The following is a 21,885-nucleotide window of genomic DNA, read 5'->3' as shown; positions in this document are numbered from 1 at the left end:
AAAATGTAAAGGATTATAAATAGATAATCATATGAAAAATAGTCCACTGCTAAAATGAAATCACTGAGGTGAGGAAAAGACACTCATGTGAGGGCACAAAAGGGTTTTGACTTCGCCTTTGATTGTGAAATCCACCACCATATGATAAGATTGGCACGCTTACCAGAGAGAGTGGACTCGTATACCGATAAGTATTGAGTCAAACAAGAGTTCGTGAGGTATACCTCAACAATATCCAACAGGATCAGATGGATGGTTGGAGATCACCCGGCCATAGCATGGATGGAGAAGTTTTACTTGAAGCAAACAGGCTCCCAAAACTGGCAGACATCAATAGGAAAGGCTGCTCCTGAACATATAGTATATATAGAGAATAAAGGGCCATGCATAGTGTAAAACGACATAAAATATTTAACATAAAAAAAAGTTCACTCACAAACATTGACTTGATTCACGCAATAAAATCCAAGATGGGATCAGAAAGGATTGCAATGACTCAACGAGTGTCATCCGATGCGTTTCGTCCTATTGGACATCATTTTATATCTTGACTGGCCATTAAAGACACCAATAATGTATGCAGTATGCATTTCTTCCTGCATCAGAGATCTTTTTTCACCCATGGTAACTGTAAATAAAAAAGTGAAGTTATAAAATATATCTGTATCTATATAATGGCTGCACAGTATGTTGTCAGCCCACTTAGATAGCATTAGATCAACATTTTCAGTTTCTTCTAAATGTATGTATTTCTATAAATTATTGTCTTATATCTATACACAAATCCCCACATGCTGTCCAAGCCTAACAACAAACACATTGTTGGATCCAATGGAAGACGAAAGCAATCAGATGGTTCTAATGATCACTTTTGACCTTTGCTTCAGGAGACCCTATCAAGCACCAAAGTGCAAATGGCACTCCCCTGCAATAGAAAAGGTATTATACTCCGTTTCTGGTGGCCAATATCACCTACTATTCCTTCTTTCCAATGATGCAGCCTCCATAATATTCTTCAGCATTTGACACTTTCAGAACTATTCCCCACCACATATATAGTCCTATATCAATACAGGACCTAGGGGTTGAAGGAAGGATCTCAATGAGCTCCAGACACAGATTAGAGACATGAGCTCAATGCTCTAGACCAGGGGTCCCCAAACTATGGCCCTCCAGATGTTCAGGAAGTACAATTCCCACCATGCCTTGTCGTGTCTGTGAATGTCAGAGTTTTACAATGCCTCATAGGACATGTAGTTCAGCAACAGCTGGAGGGCCATAGTTTGAAGATCCCTGCTCTAGGCAGAGAGCAGAGCCATAAACTCAATGTTTCAGATAGAGAGTAGAACCCTGAGCTCAGTACAACAGACAAAGAGCGGAACCCTGAGCTCAGTACTACAGACAAAGAGCGGAACCCTGAGCTCAGTACTACAAACAAAGAGTGGAACCCTGGCTCAGTGTTACAGACAAAGAGCAGAACCCTGAGCTCACTACTACAAAGAGCAGAACCCTGAGCTCAGTACTACAAAGAGCAGAACCCTGAGCTCAGTACTACAAAGAGCAGAACCCTGAGTTCAGTGCTACAAACAAAGAGCAGAACCCTGAGCTCAGTACTACAGACAGAGCAGAACCCTGAGCTCAAAACTACAAAGATCAGAACCCTGATTTCAGTACTACAGACAAAGAACAGATCCCTGAGCTCAGTACTACAGACAAAGAGCATAACACTGGCAGTATAGTCAGTGTTATCTGGTGCTCCAAATGGAGTAATCCTTAGGGGTATAGTCTGTGGCCATAATAGCTGGATGGTGATGTATCCATAAGTTTGGTGGTTGGAAAAGAAAGGGGTATTAAGGGTTAAAAAGGAAGGCAGCCTTCCTTCAGAGTGTGTCCAGAACTCTGCAAGACATGTAAGGAAAAAACAGGGAGGGGGAGGTGCCGACCTGAGTGTAGTATTAAAATGATGACTTTAATAGGATAAGATTACAAGTAGATCATACAAGTTGATAGAAGATGCATGCTCATCAAAGTAAAGTGCAGTCCTGGCATTCCACATGGCTCTGTGGGTCACACCGCTGTTCTAGGTAGCTGGAAAGGATTGGGCAGCTGGCTGGAATGAATCACAGTGTTTCTCCAGGTAACAGGAACCAGGAAGCTCCACACTAACCAGTGTGGTCCGTGGAACAGGAAGTGATGTCACCGGCGTCTGATTGGACCAAGGCAGGGCTGGAATCTTGTCAATCAGGGATGCAGTGGTAAAGGCGGCTACGCCCTCTGAGCTGGCTGCTCCTTCTATTGGCCTGAGCACTGAGCTCAGTACTATAGACAAGGAGCAGAACCCTGAGCTCAATACTACAAAGAGCAGAACCCTGAGCTCAATACTACAAAGAGCAGGACCCTGAGCTCAGTACTACAGACAAAGAGCAGAACCCTGAGCTCAATACTACAGACAAAGAGTATAACCCTTAGCTCAATACTACAGACAAAGAGCAGAACCCTGAGCACAATACTACAAAGAGCAGAACCCTGAGCTCAATACTACAAAGAGCAGGACCCTGAGCCCAATATTACAAAGAGCAGGACCCTGAGCTCAGTACTACAGACAAAGAGCAGAACCCTGAGCTCAATACTACAGACAAAGAGCAGAACCCTGAGCACAATACTACAAAGAGCAGAACCCTGATCTCAGTGATACAGACAAAGAGCAGGACCCTGAGCTCAGTACTACAGACAGAGAGCAGAACCCTGAGTTCAGTACTGCCGACAAAGAGCAGAACCCTGAGCTCACACACATTTCAGATAAAGGACAGAGCCCTTAATTTATATTTCAGACAGAAATCAGAGTCCAGAGGACATTGATAAAGACAAAGAGGCAAGCCCTGAAGAATTTAGAGGGGCTGAGTCTCTCTTTCGGCACAGACCATGCGACTGAAGGATTGAAAGGAGATCAGTTTGATTTTCCTAGTTTTTAGCAGTATTTTTGTAATTTAAGATTTGCATATAGTTCCCTTTTCCTTAGCGTTTGGAAAAACAGCCCAGCCTTTTGTTTTAAAATGGCCATGGTATGAATATCCTCTAACATTTTTATATTTTAACCCAGGATATAATAATTCTTTAGGTACATAAAATAATCAGGCAATATGTTTATTAATATATCAGTATTCTACATAGTTTTAAGTAGTTGTTCCATTGTACCAAGGACCATTTTTTGTTATATCAAGCAAGCAGGAAGGCTCCTCATAGTCATAAAGTACTAATTTAAGGCCAATTCCATGAGTAAAATCTGAACACTCTCAAATGTTTCTATATTCTGACTCAGGGCCTCCAATAGGGGGGTACCACTGGGCCTCCTGTAGGGGGCCTGGGTACACAGGGGGGCCCAGACAGCAAGGGAATCAATGCGACTGGGCAGGAGAACAAGTAATGTTTCATATTCCCATTGCACACATTCCTGGTATAAGCTCTAAAGGTTGGGTGCTGCAGCAACAACCAGCTGGATACTGGTTCAAATCACAATGTAAATACTTGCCAGCACACTAAGGATCAGGATCAGCACAAGGTGGTGTCCAAACGGTTTAATTTATTGGAGCACCTTTTTGTGTTGTGATCATGCAATAAATTAAACCGTTTGGTCGCCACCTTGGACAGGAGAACAATTACAGAATGATGCACTATGTCTGTGTCTCTCCCTTCAGCAGCTGAAAGACAGCTGCTGGAGGGAGAGACACAGACATAGTGCATCATTCTGTAATTGTTCTCCTGTCCCGCCCCACCGGTCCACCTTCCTCTGGCCCTCCTCGCTTCCCCGCAGTGCTGGCCGGCTTTCCTCTCCTGCCGGCCACCTTCCTTCTGAATTAGACACAGTGAGTGTTCATTACCGATTGTCTCTGTGTCCATTGATAACTGAGCATAGTATACTGTGTTTACTATGCTTCGGTTTATGAATGAACAGGACCCTCTCTCTCCTGTTCATTCATCTTCAGTGTCACAGAGGCTACAGAGAAAGGAACAGAAGAATCTGTGTCCTCAATCCCTTTCTCTGTCTCAAAGGTGAGATGTCAGGGGTCAGGGGTTTAGACCCCTGATGTTTCATCCAAGCCCACCCTCCCTCCTCCCCCGAACAGCATTTAAAAATAATAATACTAAATTTAAAAATTTCAAAAAATACACTGGAATTTTTTTTTTTAAATTGTAAAAAAAAAAAAAAAAATTAAAAAATTGGAAAATTATTTTGAAAATTATAATTTTTTTGTAATTGGGGGGGGACTGTCAGGTAGGCTTTATGGGGCCCTGTGATTTCTAATGGCAGCCCTGTTCTGACTGCTTTGTAAATATTGTATATGGCAGGTACAGGAATACCTATCTATATTGTATACAAATGCAATGCATATATACACTTATAAAACTCCTATCCCTGCATAAGATCCTAGCTGTTTTACAAAGGTGCCGAAATCTCCCTATTTTTCAAAAAAATTCTGGGAAATGAAAATTCTGTTTTCTTTATCCCTTATTCGGCATAAACTTTTTCTCCGGGTTCTCCGGTTTCCTCCCACACTCCAAAGACATGCTGGTAGGTTAAGTGGTGTCCCTAGTATGTGTGAATGTGAGTTAGGGACCTTAGATTGTAAGCTCCTTGAGGGTAGGGACTGATGTAAATGTATATGTAAAGCGCTGCGTAAATTAATATAAGTAACTGAAATAAACAAAAGATAGAAATCTGCAACAAAGTTTGTTAAAATCCTTGCAATATAGATCACGCAGAGTGGAACGTTTTTTTTCTCAACAAAAGTGGAGTTACGCTTTAAGCAACTTTACAATTCCTTGGGGAAGTTGGAGTTATGATCTGTGAATGCATTTGCAGTAATTACTCTTATGTCCCGTACACACGATCGGATTTTCCAACAACAAATGTTGGATGTGAGCTTGTTGGCGGAAAGTCTGACCGTGTGTATGCTCCATCGGACATTTTTTGTCGGACTTCCTTCCAACAAATATTTGCTAGCAGGTTCTCAAATTTTCCACCAACAAATTTTTGTTGTCGGACTTTCCGATCGTGTGTACACAAGTCCGCCGCACAAAAGTCCACGCATGCTCAGAAGCAGAAGCGGCCGGTCTTGTAAACTAGCATTCGTAATGGAGAATTAACATTCGTGACGCGGCAAATTGTGAAATCTCGAAATGCAGCGCACAATTCTCTTCTTCTGGAGTTATTGCAAACAAATTTTCAAAGGCTTTTTTTTTCTAGTGATATCAAGAATAATATTATTATGCTTTTTTTTTTTTTTTTTTTTTTGGGCAAGTTACCACAACACCATTATCCCGTAGTTTTTAAGATCAAAGATACAACTATGTTGGTGTCCCTTGTTAATTTTACATTGTATTTTTTAAATGTAACTGCCGACTCCCAAACTATCATTTGAAGTAAAACACATAGCCAAGTATTATTCTACACAATTTTTTTATTGTTCATTAAAAAAATAAAACAAAAAAAAGTAGACATGCTATCTGCCAATAGAACAAAAAGTGTATTCTACGCATCCAAAAATATAGAAAATATACCAAATCAAATCATTATTCAACCAAAAAAATAATGTCAAAGCAATAACTCCAAGGCCAATAATAAATAACACGTTATCGCCTCCAATTCCGCAACATGTCTGGTTGATGAACGGCCGTTCAGAAACAAACTGAAAAGCGCGAAATAAAAAGTGCGAAATGAAAAGCGCAAATCAACACTCACCAAACTTCTACTAACATGAAATTGGCAGAAGGAGCCTAAAGGGTGGCGCTAAAGAGCTGAAAAATCACATAGTACGTCTAGTACATCACTACATTCGTAATTGTTGGCCAACAATCGTGTGACCATTGTGTATGCAAGACACATTTGGACCAATGCCCTTCGGACAAAATTCCATGGTTTTGTTGGCCAACAATCCGATCGTGTGTACGAGGCTTAACATTACCCTCTCCCCAGATGGACAATGCTGTTGTCCAAGAATGGCTCCGGTACTCCTCCATCCAGAGTGGTGACAGAAGTGTGTTACTGATGGCTGGATCCCCAGGTGAAAATAAAGAAATGCAAAAAAAAACAAAAAAAAAAAAACGAATGCAGCCTCCACGTCTAGAGATTGGTAAATTACAATATATAAACTTTTTGAGGTTTAATATTTTAAATAGAAGATCATTTCATTTTTTTCTATGATAACAATTTTAGCACAGTAACCGAGAAGGAGGTGCCTTTAATTTTCCTAATGTTACTCTCAGTTAAAGCATTCGAAAAATAATGCTAACTGTCACATCTAAACAGTCACGTCAGAAAGTCAATCTGATTGAGTAAATAGAATGTAAAAAATAAGAATTTCCATGATCTGTTAAAAATACACAATATCTGTGCAGTCCTATCACACAGGGACAACATAGGCAGCTCCAGGGTGTCATTCTCACCAGTTCAGCACCACACCCATTGGACAGCTCAGTCATCCCTAAATGGAGCTGCCAGCTGGGGTAATGTAACCTCAGGGGGTTTATGTGACACATTGTAGACACAGGCCCTTCCTCAAATTAAGCCTGGCAGACCAGGAGCACACTTCACTTCAGATTATCATAGGGGACAACCTGCAGAGAACCAGCAAGCCAGCAGACATGGCAGACAGGAGGAAAGCAGAGAAAGTCCAGGAAGAGGTCCCCACTTACTTCTCCAAGCTGGGCTCAGGAAGTCCCAAACCCAGGCAGAAGTATGGGGGCATGTTCTGCAATGTGGAGGGGGCTTTTGAGAATAAGACCATCAATTTCGAGGCATTGAGTGTTGGCAAAAAGAATGGCAGCAGGAAGATGGATGGGGGCAGTCCTGGTTCTGGTTCTAATGGGCTCAGTGAGTCCAGCAGTGAGAGCAGCAGCCTGGGCAGTGTGGATGGACTGGGAGCTGCTGAGAAGGTGGACCTACAGGGACCTGTATCTGTCCCAGTGGAGGAACCAGCCAAGCATAGCCAGGTAATGGCAGCATCACACCCCTCAGTACTGGGGGCCTCATTGCATTCATTACCAGTACTGGTGAGGTCCCATTATTGGTAATATTTTTACTATAAGCACTAGTGGTGAAAGAGTTACTATTATTTTTGGTAGCAGTGTTATTAGGCCTATATTGATATTATAATTTTATTTGTATTAGCAATAATAGTGGAACATTGTTAATTACTATTGGTAGCAGTGTACTTAGTGGTATATTATTATTATCAGTGAATGGTATCTAAATTGTATTATTTGTATTATTAGCATTAGTGACAGAAGATTGTTAAGTTTTATTAGTAGCAGTGTAATTAGTAGTATGTTATGGTTATCAGTAAATGGCATCTCAATTACTGATATAATTAGTTGTATATTATTATCAATGAATCATATCTAATTGTATTATTATGTGTATTATTATCAGCACTAGTGGTGAAAGATTGATAATTATTATTATTAGCAGTAGTTGTATTAACATTACTGTTATTACTAGCAGAGGGTGGTAACCCATTTTTATCATTATTGTTAGTATTAGGAGCAGTCTTGATGGAAGATTGTTAACTATTATTATTTGTAGTGGTTTAGTATTATTGCCAGTGAATAGTAACTTATTTTTTTTTATTATTATTACGAGTAGTGGTAGTTGAAGATTATTAAATATTATTAGTAGTTGTGTTATTAGTAATGTCTAATTGTTGTTATTAGCAGTAAATGGTGTCTATTTTTTTATTATTATTTGTAATATTATTACCAGTAGTGGTGAAAGATTATTAATTAGTATTGGTAGCAGTTTAAGTAGTGATATGTTGTTATTATTGTTAGTAGTAGTAGCAGATAATATCTCTTTTTTTATTATTATTGACAGGAGTGTTGTTTAACTGTATTGTTATTAATAATATAATTATTATGATTATTATTATTATCAATACGGTAGGTGGATTATAGATTAGTAAAAGAGGAGGTAGTTTGTAGAGAGGGTATGCGTATACTTTGGGAGAGGTATGTATATATTATGCTTTGTGGGAGGTATATATATATATATGCATATATATATATATATATATATATATATATATATATATATATATATATATATATATATAGTATACTTTGTGGGATGTATATATATATATATATATATATATATATATATATATATATATATATATATGTAGTATACTTTGTGGGAGGTATATATACGGATATATATAGTATATTTTGTGGGAGATATATACGCATATATATATAGTATACTTTGTGGGAGGTATATATATGGATATATATAGTATACTTTGTGGGAGAGATATACGTACATATATATATAGTATACTTTGTGGGAGGTATATATATGCATATATATCATAGTATACTTTGTGGTAGGTATATATATATATATATATATATATATATATATATATATATATATATATATATATATATATATAGTATACTTTGTGGGAGGTATGCATGCACTATACTTTGTGGGAAGGGTAACCAACAGAAAGTTTCACTTTCCCATAGTTAGAAAATTATAATGGAGTTAAATTGGGTTTATGTACTTCTTATGTAACAATTGCACATCATTCCAAATTATTCTATTTTCATAAACAGTCCAGGTAACATGTGTGGAGTAAAGAATAGCACAAGAGAGAGGACTTGGTTCTTAAGCTGGCCATACACAATACATTCTGATGCACAATCAATTTACCAAAACGATGTAATAGGAGGACAGACCCAAGCAATCCATTAAATTTGTATCAAATCAGGCAAGCCCTTGCACTACATATTAGTATATCTAAGAAAGATTGTGCAATGGGATTGTATAGTGTATGGTCACTTTTAGTGTGCATTGATAATTAGTAATATCTTTCCGTGGTGTATGTTCAATGGCATGCAATGCATCCAATACATCTGCCAGCATCCTTAGGAGCCCCTACCAGTATATGGCACCTGACAAGGCTGTAGCGGCATACACAGGCAGGCGCCATAGTGCAGCTCTCAATAGACATTGGTTTAACCACTTGCCGACCATCCGCCGTCATTATACAGCGGCAGGTCGGCTTGTTCCCGCGAATCGCCGTAACTGTACGTCAGTCCCTTTAACAGCTATAGCAGGCGCACGGCGGGGGGGAGCTGATGCACGAGACCAGCGGCCGCGCTGTCCGTCGGCCCCCCACAATCGCTCCACAGAGAGCCAGAACACGGATCTGTCCATGTAAACAAACAGATCCCCATTCTGACAGGGGAGTACAGAGTGATGTCTGTTCCTAGTGATCAGGAACAGCAATCTCTCTGCTCCCAGTCAGTCCCCTCCCCCCACAGTTAGAAACACCTCCCAAGGAACACATTTAAGCCCTTGATCGCCCCCTAGTGTTAACCCCTTCCACGCCAGTGACATTTATACAGTAATCAGTGCATTTTTATAGCAGTGATCGCTGTATAAATGTCACAGGTCACACAAAAGCGTCAAAAGTGTCCGATCTGCCTGTCGCAATGCCGCAGTCCCACTAAAAATCGCTACTCACCGCCATTACTAGTAAAAAAAAAAAAAAAAAAGAATAAAAAAAAGTCCATAAATCTATCCCCTATTTTGTAGACCCTATAACTTTTGTGCAAACCAATCAATATACGCTTATGGCGATTTTTTTTTACCAAAAATATGTAGAATACATATTGGCCTAAACTGATGAAGAAGTTAGTTTTTTAACATTTTTTTGTTTTTTGGATATTTATTATAGCAAAAAGTAAAAAATATAGTTTTTCTTTTCAAAATTGTCACTTTGTTTGCGTTTAGCGTCGCACGACCGCGCAATTGTCGGTTAAAGCAAAGCAGTGTCGTATCGCAAAAAAATGGCCTGGTCATTAAGGGGGGAAAATCCGGTGCTGAAGTGGTTAATATATGTGATCTCCATAGACATGAATTTAATGTCGGGTAAGCTAGATGTGATCTGATAAAAAGGGTGGTGGACTGCTGGGCTCAGGCTATGTATGGCGCCTGCCAGGGCTGTAGTGGAGTACACAGGCAGCTTTTCATAGACAGGGATGTATTGTCGGGTATATTAAATGTGATCTCCATAGACATGGATGTATTGTCGGGTATAGTTGATCTGATGGGGAAGGATAGCGAAGGGTTGCTTGGCTTTGACTGTTTTGGGCGCCTGCTAGGGCTGTAGCGGAGTACACAGGCAGCACTGTATAAATCTGAATGTATTGTCGGGTATTAAGAAGTGATTTCCATAGCCATTAATGTATTGTCGGGTATGGTATGACCCAGGGAGGATGACGGTGGGTTGCTGGGCTGTGGCTAGCTATGCCAGGACTGTAGCGGTGTACAAAGGCAGGAAGCATAGGAATGGAAGGATGATGGTGGGTTGCTGGGCTCTGGCTGGGTATGGCTTCTACGAGGGCTGTAGCGGTGTACAAAGGCAGGCAGTATAGGACTGGAAGGATGATGATGGGTTGCTGGGCTCTGGCTTGGTATGGCTCCTGTCAGGGCTGTAGCAGTGTACAAAGGCAGGCAGTATAGGACTGGAAGGATGATGATGGGTTGCTGGGCTCTGGCTGTGTATGGCTCCTGCCAGGACTGTAGCGGTGTACAAAGGCAGGCAGCACAGGAATGTAAGGATGGTGGTGGGTTGCTGGGATGTGGCTGTGTATGGCTCCTGCCAGGGCTGTAGCTCTGTACAAAGGCAGGCAGTATAGGACTGGAAGGATGATGGTGGGTTGCTGGGATGTGGCTGTGTATGGCTCCTGCCAGGGCTGTAGCGTTGTACAAAGGCAGGCAGTATAGGACTGGAAGGATGATGATGGGTTGCTGAGCTCTGGCTGGGTATGGCTCCTGCCAGGGCTGTAGCGGTGTACAAAGGCAGGCAGTATAGGACTGGAAGGATGATGGTGGGTTGCTGGGCTCTGGCTGTGTGTGGCTCCAGGCACAGCTTGGCATCCTATGCCTCTCTGTGTAGACCTTCTCTCTGTCTATTGTCTCTGTGCTGGGGGGGAGGGGGGCTGGGGGCTGGATCGTGGCCCTAGGAGAGGCCCCTGGCTGGAGCTTGCAGGATGTGGCTGGCATTGTAATGAAGGAGCTGGGCTGACAGCTTCTTGCAGTGCAGGGGGAGCCACCGAGCCTGTGACAACAAAAAGAGAGGAAGGCACATCCCCCACCTCCATCTACACAATAACACAGGGATCCTCGGAGCCCAGGACCCCCCGATCTGCTGGACACAGGGGCCCACCCCACACCCTGACAACATGTCCTACCAGGGCAAGAAGAACATCCCCAGGATCACAGTAAGACACGGGGGGGGGGGGGGATCCATTGCAGACAGCCATGATAGTTCTGGGATCTTCTATGCACTAATGCAAAAGATCTAGGGGGTCTTTGGGGGGACCCTGCTATGTGTACTAAGGGGGGACCATTCTTTGTAACCCTAGGGGTTTCTATAACTAGGAAGCCTTTGCAGCCTGTATACTCGATGGTATCTGTGGGTGACATTGGTCTGCAGGGACACAATCTCACTGAATTGAAATATATTCTGTTTTGCATAAATGCCTTATTTATATAGTTTTCATCCAGTTTTATGATTGCATGTTTTAAGGTGCATACAGGCCATCACCAAAAAGCCATCATCACATCCACATTAATGTCACTGGGTTGTCACTGGCAGGAAAATAATATTGAAACTGGGTCAAGCATTTTCCTGCGCCAAACATCCCAACAAATCTGTTCAACCGGCTTCGTTACAAGGAATCTGACTATTTGTTGGCAATTATGTAACATGCATGACATTGCTATATCATTAGATTAGAATGGTCCTTAGAAAAAGGACTGAAGGCTCAAATATAACACACCAGGAACAAGAGTCCTTATTTTGCAAAAAAAAAAAAAAAGTGACAGTTTTCAGCTGGAACCAATGGCTAAAATAAAGATAATTATCTTGATGCTACAACTTTGGGAATTGGGCAGTTTAATATTTTTTTTTACTTATTTTATAAATATCTATCTATATATATATATCTCTATATATATATATATATATCTATATATATATCTATATATATATATATATAGATATATATATATATCTATATCTATATATATATGGTCTGCTCATTAATGCTTTCTTTGCCAGATCATAGCAATACTTAAATGCTTATTCTCTCATATTAATAAAATACATAAAAAAAAATAAATAAATATATATATATATATATATATATATATATATATATATATATATATATATATACATACATATGTACCTTTTGTAATATATATATATATATCAATAATAATACTATATATATATATATATATATATATATATGCTATTATTGTATTATTATTGTTTTATATATATATATATATATATATATATATATATATATATATATATATATATATATATATATATATATATATATTACAATAATAATACAACAATAGCATATATATATATATATGTATATATGTATTACAAAAAGTACATATATATATATATATATATATATATATATATATATATATATATATATATATATATATATATATAATTTGTATTTTATTTTTATGTATTTTATTTATTTATAAATTAATATGAGAGAATAAGCATTTAAGCATTGCATTGATCTGGCAAAGAAAGCATTACTGAGCAGACCTATTCAATAATGCAGGGCAAATTTACTGAAGACTCGCTGCCCATAGCAACCAATCAGAAGGCAGTTTGTTTTTAACAACAGTCACTGAAAGATGTTTTCTGGTTAGTTGCTATGGGTGACTGCCTGACTCTTACATGCAGAGTAGATTCTGAGACATCTCCTGGATGAGGACTACAGTATGCACTGCTATACCAATCTGCATGTGTGAATTGGTTTGTCCTTATTTAATAATGTCTTGCTTATGGCTGTGATTACAGGCAGAGTGCCAGAGCTTACAGCAACAGTGCAGCAACCAATCACGTTTCACCTTTAGGCCTCATGCACATAGACGTGGCTCACGCATAAAGCGTTAAAATACCCAGCACTTTCCTGTGCCCAGGAAACCATGGACGGCGCGTACAGCTGGCTATATAAGTGAATGGCCGTATGTGCCCATACTCATGAAAATACCAATTCTCCTGTGCATCAGTGTTTAGCCATGCATGCGCATACATCGTATATCTCAAACAGGTGAGTCTTGCATTCAGAAAAATGCACTCACCGGCCCCTTTATTGGGTACACCTGGCTAGTACCGGGTTGGACCCCTTTTTGCCTTCAGAACTGCCTTCATTCTTTGTGGCATAGATTCAACAAGGTGTTGGAAACGTTCCTCAGAGATTTTGGTCCATTGTGACATGATGGCATCACTCAGTTGCTGCAGATCTGTTGGCTGCACATCCATGTGGTTCCACCACATCCCTAAGGTGCTCTATTGGATGAGATCTGGTGACTGTGGAGGACATTGGAGTACAGTGACCTCATTGTCCAGTGGTGAGATGATTGGAGCTTTGTGACATGGTGCATTATCCTGCTGGAAGGAGCCATCAGAAGATGAGTACACTGTAGTCATAAAGGGATGGACATGGTCAGCAACAATACTCATTCTGATGCTCGGTTTGAACTTCAGCAAGTCGTCTTCACCACGTCTAGATTCTTAAATACATTGAGTTGCTGCCATGTGATTGGCTGATTAGCAATTTGTGTTACCAAGCAATTGAACAGGTGTACCTAATAAAGTGACCAGTGAGTGTACATTGATGCATAGGAGCATCAACGTTTACACGACTTAGGCCGCATACAGCCATTGACTTATATGGCCAACTGTACATGCTGCCCGCGGTTCCCTGAGTGTGGGAAAGTGCCAGGAATTGTACGCTTGAGCACTTTTGAGCCTTATCCATGTGCATGAGGCCTAAAGATGAAACCTGATTGGATGCTGAGGGTTAGGGATGTTATACGAATAGCGCTAAGACTCACTATACACATTACAATCTGACCAGACAATCTCTGCACAGTCAGCCTTACAGTGGCCACACACTTTGATTGCATTATATGATTGAGATTCGATCAAAACAATTGAATCAGCAAACAATCAAATAACCATAACTTCCCTTCTGAATTAGATTGGATTCAGTCAAGCTGAGTTGATCTATGATTTCACCAATCCCTTACTGCCTACTGGCAAGCTATATAGCCAGCAGCAGTGGCGGAACTACCAGGGTCTCAAAGGTCGCAATTGTGACTGGGCCCTGGCATTCCGCCAATGTCGGGGGGAGGGGGCTCCATCAGGGTTGCTGGCCACAGGGCTCTGAGCTGAGAGCGTCTTTCTCATACAGCCCAGAGCCTGCACTGACAGTTCCCCGTCCCCCCTCCCTCGCATGGATGGGAGAGGAGAGAGCCAATCTGCTCCTTCTCCTCCCGCCTCTCTCCTTTGCTCATTCAGCTGCTGGGCTTCATACTTCCTGCAGTGCACACACAGAGGAGAGAGGTGGAAGGAGAAGGAGCAGATCAGCGAGGGAGGAGGGAGAGCGAACTGTTAGTGACGGCTCTGACTGGGCTGTGTAAGAGAGATGCTCTCAGCTCAGAGTCCTGCTGAGGGGGCACTGATAAGGTGGTACTGATAGGCGGCACGAATAAGCGTCACTGATAGGCATCACTGATAGGTGGCACTGATAAGCGGCACTGATAGGTATCACTGATAGGTGGCACTGATGGGCAGTAATGATAGACTGCACTGATAGGTGGCATTGATGAGTACTGATAGGTTGAAAAGATAGGCAGCACTGATAAGCAGCACTGATGGGCACTGATAGGCAGCATTGATGAGCACTGATAGGTGGCACTGATGGGCAGCAATGATAGGCTGCACTGATGGGTACTGATTGGTGGCATTGGTGAGTACTGATAGGTGGCACTGATAGGCGGCACTGATAGGTGGCACTGATAGGCGGCATTGATGAGCACTGATAGGCGGCACTGATAGGTGGCATTAATTAGTACTGATAGGTGGCACTGATAGGCGGCATTAATGAGTACTGATAGGTGGCACTGATAGGCTGCACTGATGGGTACTGATAGGCCGCATTAATGAGCACTGATAGGCGGCACTGATAGGCAGCATTAATGAGTACTGATAGGTGGCACTTATAGGCTGCACTGATGGGTAGTGATAGGCAGCATTGATGGGCACTGATAGGTGGCACTGATGGGCAGCAATGATAGGCTGCACTGATGGGCACTGATAGGTGGCATTGGTGAGTACTGATAGGTGGCAGTTATAGGCAGAACTGATAGGCTGCACTGATGGGCACTGATAAGCAGCATTGATGAGCACTGATAGGCGGCACTGATAGGCGGCATTGATGAGCACTTATAGGCGGCACTGATAGGCGGCATTAATGAGTACCGATAGGTGGCACTTATAGGCTGCATTGATGGGTACTGATAGGCAGCATTGATGGGCACTGATAGGTGGCACTGATGGGCACTGATAGGCGGCATTGATGAGCACTGATAGGTGGCACTGATGGGCACTGATAGGCAGCATTGATGAGCATTGATAGGCTGTACTGATGGGCACTGATGGAGTTGCACTGATAATCAGGGCAGTGATGATTAATGCCCTGATTATCAGTGTAAACAATGTACTGACAGTCTTGCTGGTTACCAGCTCTCCTTTCCTCACACAGACACAGTGTGGGAGGAAAAGACTGCCAATAACCGGCAAATCTGTTTACATGTGATCAGCTATGATTGGCCCTTTACCATTATCTGTGATCAGCTGTCTCACAGAGTACACTGGATGTGCACCCCAGGGGGCACACCGGAGTAAGGGTCCTGGGAGGATGTCCATGAAAGCCCTCCCAGAACTAGAAACCCGAGGCTCAGATGGAAGGGGGGGGGGTTGGGGGGCCCTCCATGCTTTCTTGCACTGGGGCTTTGAAGGTTCTAGCTACACCTCGGGCCAGCAGACATGTTTGCATACATTGCTATAGTGGCTTCACAGTGCAGCAAGTTTCCTATAATGGTACCACTTGCCAACCATGCCCCATTCAAGTCAATGGTAACATGCTGTGCATCTAAGGCATGCAGTTGCAGCACCTTCTCTTGGCTAGGTCAGATTTATAAGGGGGCGAAAGGGACAATTGCCCCAGGCCTCCTTGACAGAAGGGGTCCCCTCTATACAAAAAGTATATAAAACAATATAAAAAATGATATATAAAATAATAAAAAATAAATAATAATAATAAAATAATATAAAATGTATAATAAAAAAAAGTACTCTCTTTTATTAAATGTATCTTGAGAAGTAATTTTTTGCCAGCCATCATCTGCAAAACCCTGGACTGGTATATTGTATAGTTTTTCAAAAATGTTTGCACTATGCATGTGTGACCCCAGAATGACATTGTGTTATGCATTGTAAAAATGTGTGACTGTCATTGGGAATGTAAACCCGCTCTGTGTATAAGGGGTCCCCAAACCTAAAGAGCCCCGTGCCCCCCCAGGTCTAAATCTGACTCTGACTACTCCATTGTTCCATCAGAACACTCAGTAGATACCTTGTCTTTCTGGGTAGGTGGGCTCCAAGGATGCAGTGCTCAGGCCTGAGCGGTCAATCACCAGGCCCAGAACATTGTTACATGAGGAAGAGGAGGAGGAAGAAGTAACTGTGTGTGAAAATTCTCCATGTGTAGTGTCAGAATTTAGATTTGGATTCAGTACTGTGACAGAGCAATGGAGTGATAGGAGATGATAAAGTGGTTCTAAAATCAAGGAGTTTTTTTACCTTAATCCTTTGCAGTGAAAATTTTTCTCCACTACTTGTTCACCCCCTCCTTAAAAATTTAACTGGGTCCTGTTACGATCCAGCGCTGTTCCAGGTGCAGCACCGCTCCTCTCACTAGGCTCCTGCTGCTGTTAGTCGAACTCCCGTGAGGAGTGAGAGGGGGTGTGGCTTATTGGATCTGTGTGTGCCTATGGACGCACACAGCCTGGATCAGGAGCGCACGCGCACTGGTGTCCCTTCAACACTTGGCTTGCTGAGGGGGCACCCTTTTTGGAGGACTCCAGAAGAGGAGGTAAGAGACTACTCTGCGTAATACCATTACAGTGAGGGGAAAAATGTATTTGATCCCCTGCTGATTTTGTACGCTTGCCCACTGACAATGATCAGTCTATAATTTTAATAGTAGGTTTATTTTAACAGTGAGAGACAGAATAACAACAAAAATATCCAGAAAAACGCATTTCAAAAAAGTTGATTTGCATTTTTATGAGTAAAATAAGTATTTGACCCCTTCGCAAAACATAACTTACTACTTGGTGGCAAAACCCTTGTTGGCAATCAGAGGTCAGATGTTTCTTGTAGTTGGTTATCAGGTTTGCACACATCTCAGGAGGGATTTTTTTATGATCATTGAAACTCCACGAGGTGAGATCTTGCATGGAGCCCCAGACCGAGGGAGATTGACAGTTATTTTGTGTTTTTTCCATTTGCGAATAATCGCACCAACTGTTGTCACCCTCTCACCAAGCTGCTTGGCGATGGTCTTGTAGCCCATTCCAGCCTTGTGCAGGTCTACAATCTTGTCCCTAACATCCTTGGACAGCTCTTTGGTCTTGGCCATGGTGGAGAGATTGGAATCTGATTGATTAATTGCTTCTGTGGACAGGTTTCTTTTATGCAGGTAACAAGCTGAGATTAGGAGCACTCCCTTTAAATGAGTTCTCCTAATATCAGCTTGTTGCCTGTATAGAAGACGCCTGGGAGCCAGAAATTGTGCTAATTGATAGGGTATCAAATACTTATTTCACTCAATGTATAACCAAGTATAATATCTTTTTAAGGGAGTGTGGGTCATTTTTGATTATTTGTGTACACATATATGCAGCTTCACAGAAGTATTCTTCCATGAGGCCGTATATATGTGTACATGTGTTTGTGCTGTGAGCACGCTGCACAGTGTGCGCCCAGCACAGGGACTAAGCTCTCAATGAGAACCCTGGGTCCTGTGCTAACAATCCATAACCGGAAAGCCCAATCACCTGATAGTTGTGATAGCCTCTGATTGGCTATCACAGTGATCAGTCACTGTGCAGCCCACCCCTGTGTTTTTTTTTCCTCTAAACTTTACTAAAACAGGTGCACACAGAATCTGGTGCAGCTGTGCATACAGTAGTAACCAATCAACTTCTAACTTAAACTTGTTTAGTTAAGCTTTGACAATAAAACCTAGAAGCTGATTGGTTGCTATGCACAGCTGTATGAGATTTTGTGTGCTCCAGTTTTGGTAAACCTCCTCCAATACTTTTTTTTTCTCCTGTTATAGGAGAAAATGTAATATATGTATATGTATATGTATATATATATATATATATATATATATATATATATATATATATATATATATATATATATTAGAGCTGCAGGATTCTGGATAAAATGAGAATCACGTTTTTTTTGCTTAGAATAAAGATCACGATTCTCAGCGTAACATCATCTTTCACATTACACAAAAAAATTGGGCTAACTTTACTGTTTAGTTTTTTTTTAATTAATTGAAGTATATTTTTTCCCCAAAAATTGTGTTTTAAAGACTGCTTCGCAAATACAGTGACATTAAATATTTTATTCTCTAGGGTCCCTGCTAAAACAATATATATATAATGTTTGGGGGTTCCAAATAATTTTCTAGCAAAAAAAAATATATATATACTGTATATAAAATAGGTAGATTAGAATTTAATCTAGGTTAGTGGCAGGGCTAGAGTTATGGTCAAGGTCAGTTTATTTTTAGGTAAGATTTATATTAAAAAAATACTTTTTTTAAATTGGTATCAGTGGCAGTTAGTGTCAGCCTTAGTTCACACGGATGCGATGTGGGAAATGCATAATGCCGCGTACACACGGTCGGACTTTTCGTCTACAAAAGTCCAACGGACGCCGACGGACTAAAGCTGGCTGGTAATCCGATCGTGTGTGGGCTTCTCCGGACTTTCAGCAGACTTTTTCAGCCTCAAATCCGACGGACTTTAGATTTGAAACATGCTTCAAATCTTTACGTCGTAACTACGACGGACCCCGAAATCCGCTCGTCTGTGTGCTAGTCCGACGGACAAAAACCCATGCTAGGGCAGCTATTGGCTACTGGCTATGAACTTCCTTATTTTAGTCTGGTGTACGTCATCACGTACGAATCCGTCGGACTTTTGTGTGGTCGTGTGTAGGCAAGTCCGTTCGTTAGAAAGTCTGCTGCAAGTCCGCCGAAAGTCCGCCGGAAGTCTGTCGGACAGGCTGTCGGACTTTTGTAGACGAAAAGTCCGACCGTGTGTACGCGGCATAAGATTTGATGCATTTCCCCTCATCACATCACACTGCTTGGCAATCGCACGACGTCCATGCTATTTGCTATGGGTGTCAATGTTAGATTAGCACCCTGAAACAGATCGCAAATCCAGTGCGATTGCCAGCATTCAGGTGCAGGAAAAAAATGTCCCTGCACCATTTTTGTTGCAGATGTAGGGCTCAAATCGCACCGCACAGACATTGCATGTGATGTGCACGGGAATGCCCTCTTACATTGGTGAACAATGGGAACAACGCCCTTACATTTGTACACAGTGCGAAGAATGCCCCCTTACATTTGTGGACAGTGACAAGAATGGCCCTTTACATCGGTGGACAGTGGGAAGATTGGCCCTTTACATTGGTGTACAGTGGGAAGAATGCTTTCTTACATTGGTGAACAGTGGGACGAATGCCCCTTATATTAGTGGTCAGTGGGAAGAATGCCCCCTTACACTGATGGGCAGTGGGAAGAATGTTCCTTTATATTGGTGGACAGAGGGAATAATGCCCCTGTACATTGGTGGACAGTGAAAAGAATGCCCTATTACATTGTGGTCAGTGGGAAGAATGATCCTTTACATTGGTGGACAATGGGAAGAATGCCCCTTTACATTGGTGGACAATGGGAAGAATGCCCTCTTACATTGGTGGTCAGTGGGAAGAATGCCCTCTTACATTGGTGGTCAGTGGGAAGAATGCCCCTTTTCATTGGTGGAAAGTGGGAAGAATGCCCTGTACATTGGTGGTCAGTGGGAAGAATGCCCCTTACATTGATGGTCAGTGGGAAGAATGCCCTTTATATTGGTTGACAGTGGGAAGAATGCTTTCTTACATTGGTTGACAGAGGGAAGAATGCCCCTTTACATTGGTGGACAGTGAGAAGAATGCTCCTTTATATTGGTGGACAGTGGGAAGAATGCCCCTTACATTGGTGGACAGTGAGAAGTATGCCCTCTTACATTGGTAAACAGTGGGAAGAATGCCCTTTACATTGGTGGACAGTAGGAAGAATGCCCCTTTACATTGGTGGTCAGTGGGGAGAATGCCCCTTACATTGGTAGTCAGTGGGAAGAATGCCCTTTACATTGGTAGTTAGTGAGAAGAATGCCCCTCACATTGGTAGTCAGTAGGAAGAATGTCTTTTACATTGGTGGACAGTGGGAAGAATGTCACTTTACATTAGTGAACAGTGGGAAGAAGCTTGCTTACATTGGTGGCCAATGGAAAGAATGCCCCTTACATTGATGGTCAGTGGGAAGAATGTTCTCCTACATTCGTGGCCAGTGAAAAGAATGCTCCATACACTGGTGGCCAGTGGGAAGAACGTCCCTTACATTGTTCGTCAGTAGGAAGAATGCCCTCTTTACATTGGTGGCCAGTGGAAAGTTTACCTCCTTACATTGGAGGTCAGTCGGAAGAATGCCCTCTTAAATTGGTGGAAATAATGTCTCTTACGTTGTCGGTCAGTAGGAAGAATGCCCTCTTTACATTGGTGGCCAGTGGGAAGTTTACCTCCTTACTATAGTGGTCAGAATGTCACCCCCTTATAGACAGCTGAAAAGATCATTGGTGTTACAATGCCAGATTGCTATGTGGTATTTGAACCAGAACGATGCGGACAACATATTAATGGGAGGTTGATCAGCCACAGCTTTTGGAACCCCTAGCAACATCTGGAGGAACCCCAGGGTTTCAGAGAATGCTTGCCATTTTAGATTATGTTGGAAGACAACACAACAGCTTTGCTGGAGCAACTAGTTATTGGTAAAGGTTCATGTACTGAGTATCTGCAGTATATTTATTTGTTATCAGCCTCAAATATATATAAAAATAATACCGCAAAGGATTGAGATAAAATATGAACACCTTGAAGCAGATCTATCATCTTGTCACTTTGTGTTGTTACAAGTCACATCTAAGGTTACATAGTATGTACAGATCACAATCTCTGGAAAGACAATATTATTTAGAATTTTCAGAATACCATTATAAGAATATTTCATGTTTATTACATTGCATTCCATGCATTTGATGTACACAGCAGGAAATGGTGTGGACATGGTTAATGTAAAGCTACAGCATTGGGGGGATGGGTATAAGGACACGCATGAAAAGTGGAACAGGAGATAAAATATAATTAGTCATGTTGAATATTAAATAGAATTGTATGACCCTTCTTAAGCAAATCCTCGTTATTTGAATATTTATTGCTCCCCCATGCATCTGAAAACGCACACATTAATGTGCATTACCCTGCGTTTTTAGATGAGTTGCATTGCAATTTCGAAGGACCCCCTTCAGTTGACTTGAATGGAAAGTTGTAACCTAAAGCACCAAAAGTGCCTCACACAGGATTTTCTATTTTAGTATACTGTTAAGCACCATACACACGATCGGATTTTCCAACGGGAAATGTTGGATGTCAGGCCGGTGGTGGAAAATCCGACCGTGTGTACGCTCCATCGGACAATTGTTATCAGACTTTCCGCCAACAAATGTGTGCTGTCGGATTTTCCGATCGTGTGTACACAAGTCCGTTGGACAAAAGTCCAAA

At 41.6% G+C, this 21,885-nt stretch overlaps 1 protein-coding gene across 4 annotated transcripts in view; it reads left to right on the top strand.

The window, feature by feature from the left end:
- The first annotated feature begins 6,488 nt into the window (after positions 1 to 6,488).
- Positions 6,489 to 21,885, top strand: part of DPYSL4 (dihydropyrimidinase like 4) — an 82,702-nt gene continuing 67,305 nt past the window's right edge. The window contains exon 1 of one of the 4 annotated variants that reach the window (XM_073595675.1): positions 6,489 to 6,990. In XM_073595675.1, coding sequence (XP_073451776.1) covers positions 6,643 to 6,990 — 348 coding nt within the window. In that variant the 5' untranslated portion in view covers positions 6,489 to 6,642. Of the gene's footprint in view, positions 6,991 to 10,259; positions 10,372 to 10,527; positions 10,624 to 11,007; positions 11,293 to 21,885 lie in introns of those variants that run through there. The other 3 variants (XM_073595676.1, XM_073595677.1, XM_073595679.1) reach the window with 3 other exon arrangements.

The sequence above is a fragment of the Aquarana catesbeiana genome, linkage group LG08 (genome assembly GCF_042186555.1).
Source record: "Aquarana catesbeiana isolate 2022-GZ linkage group LG08, ASM4218655v1, whole genome shotgun sequence".
Taxonomy (NCBI): Eukaryota; Metazoa; Chordata; class Amphibia; order Anura; family Ranidae; genus Aquarana; species Aquarana catesbeiana.
Note: the sequence above shows the minus strand (reverse complement) of the source record. Positions and strands in the feature narration are given on the sequence as shown.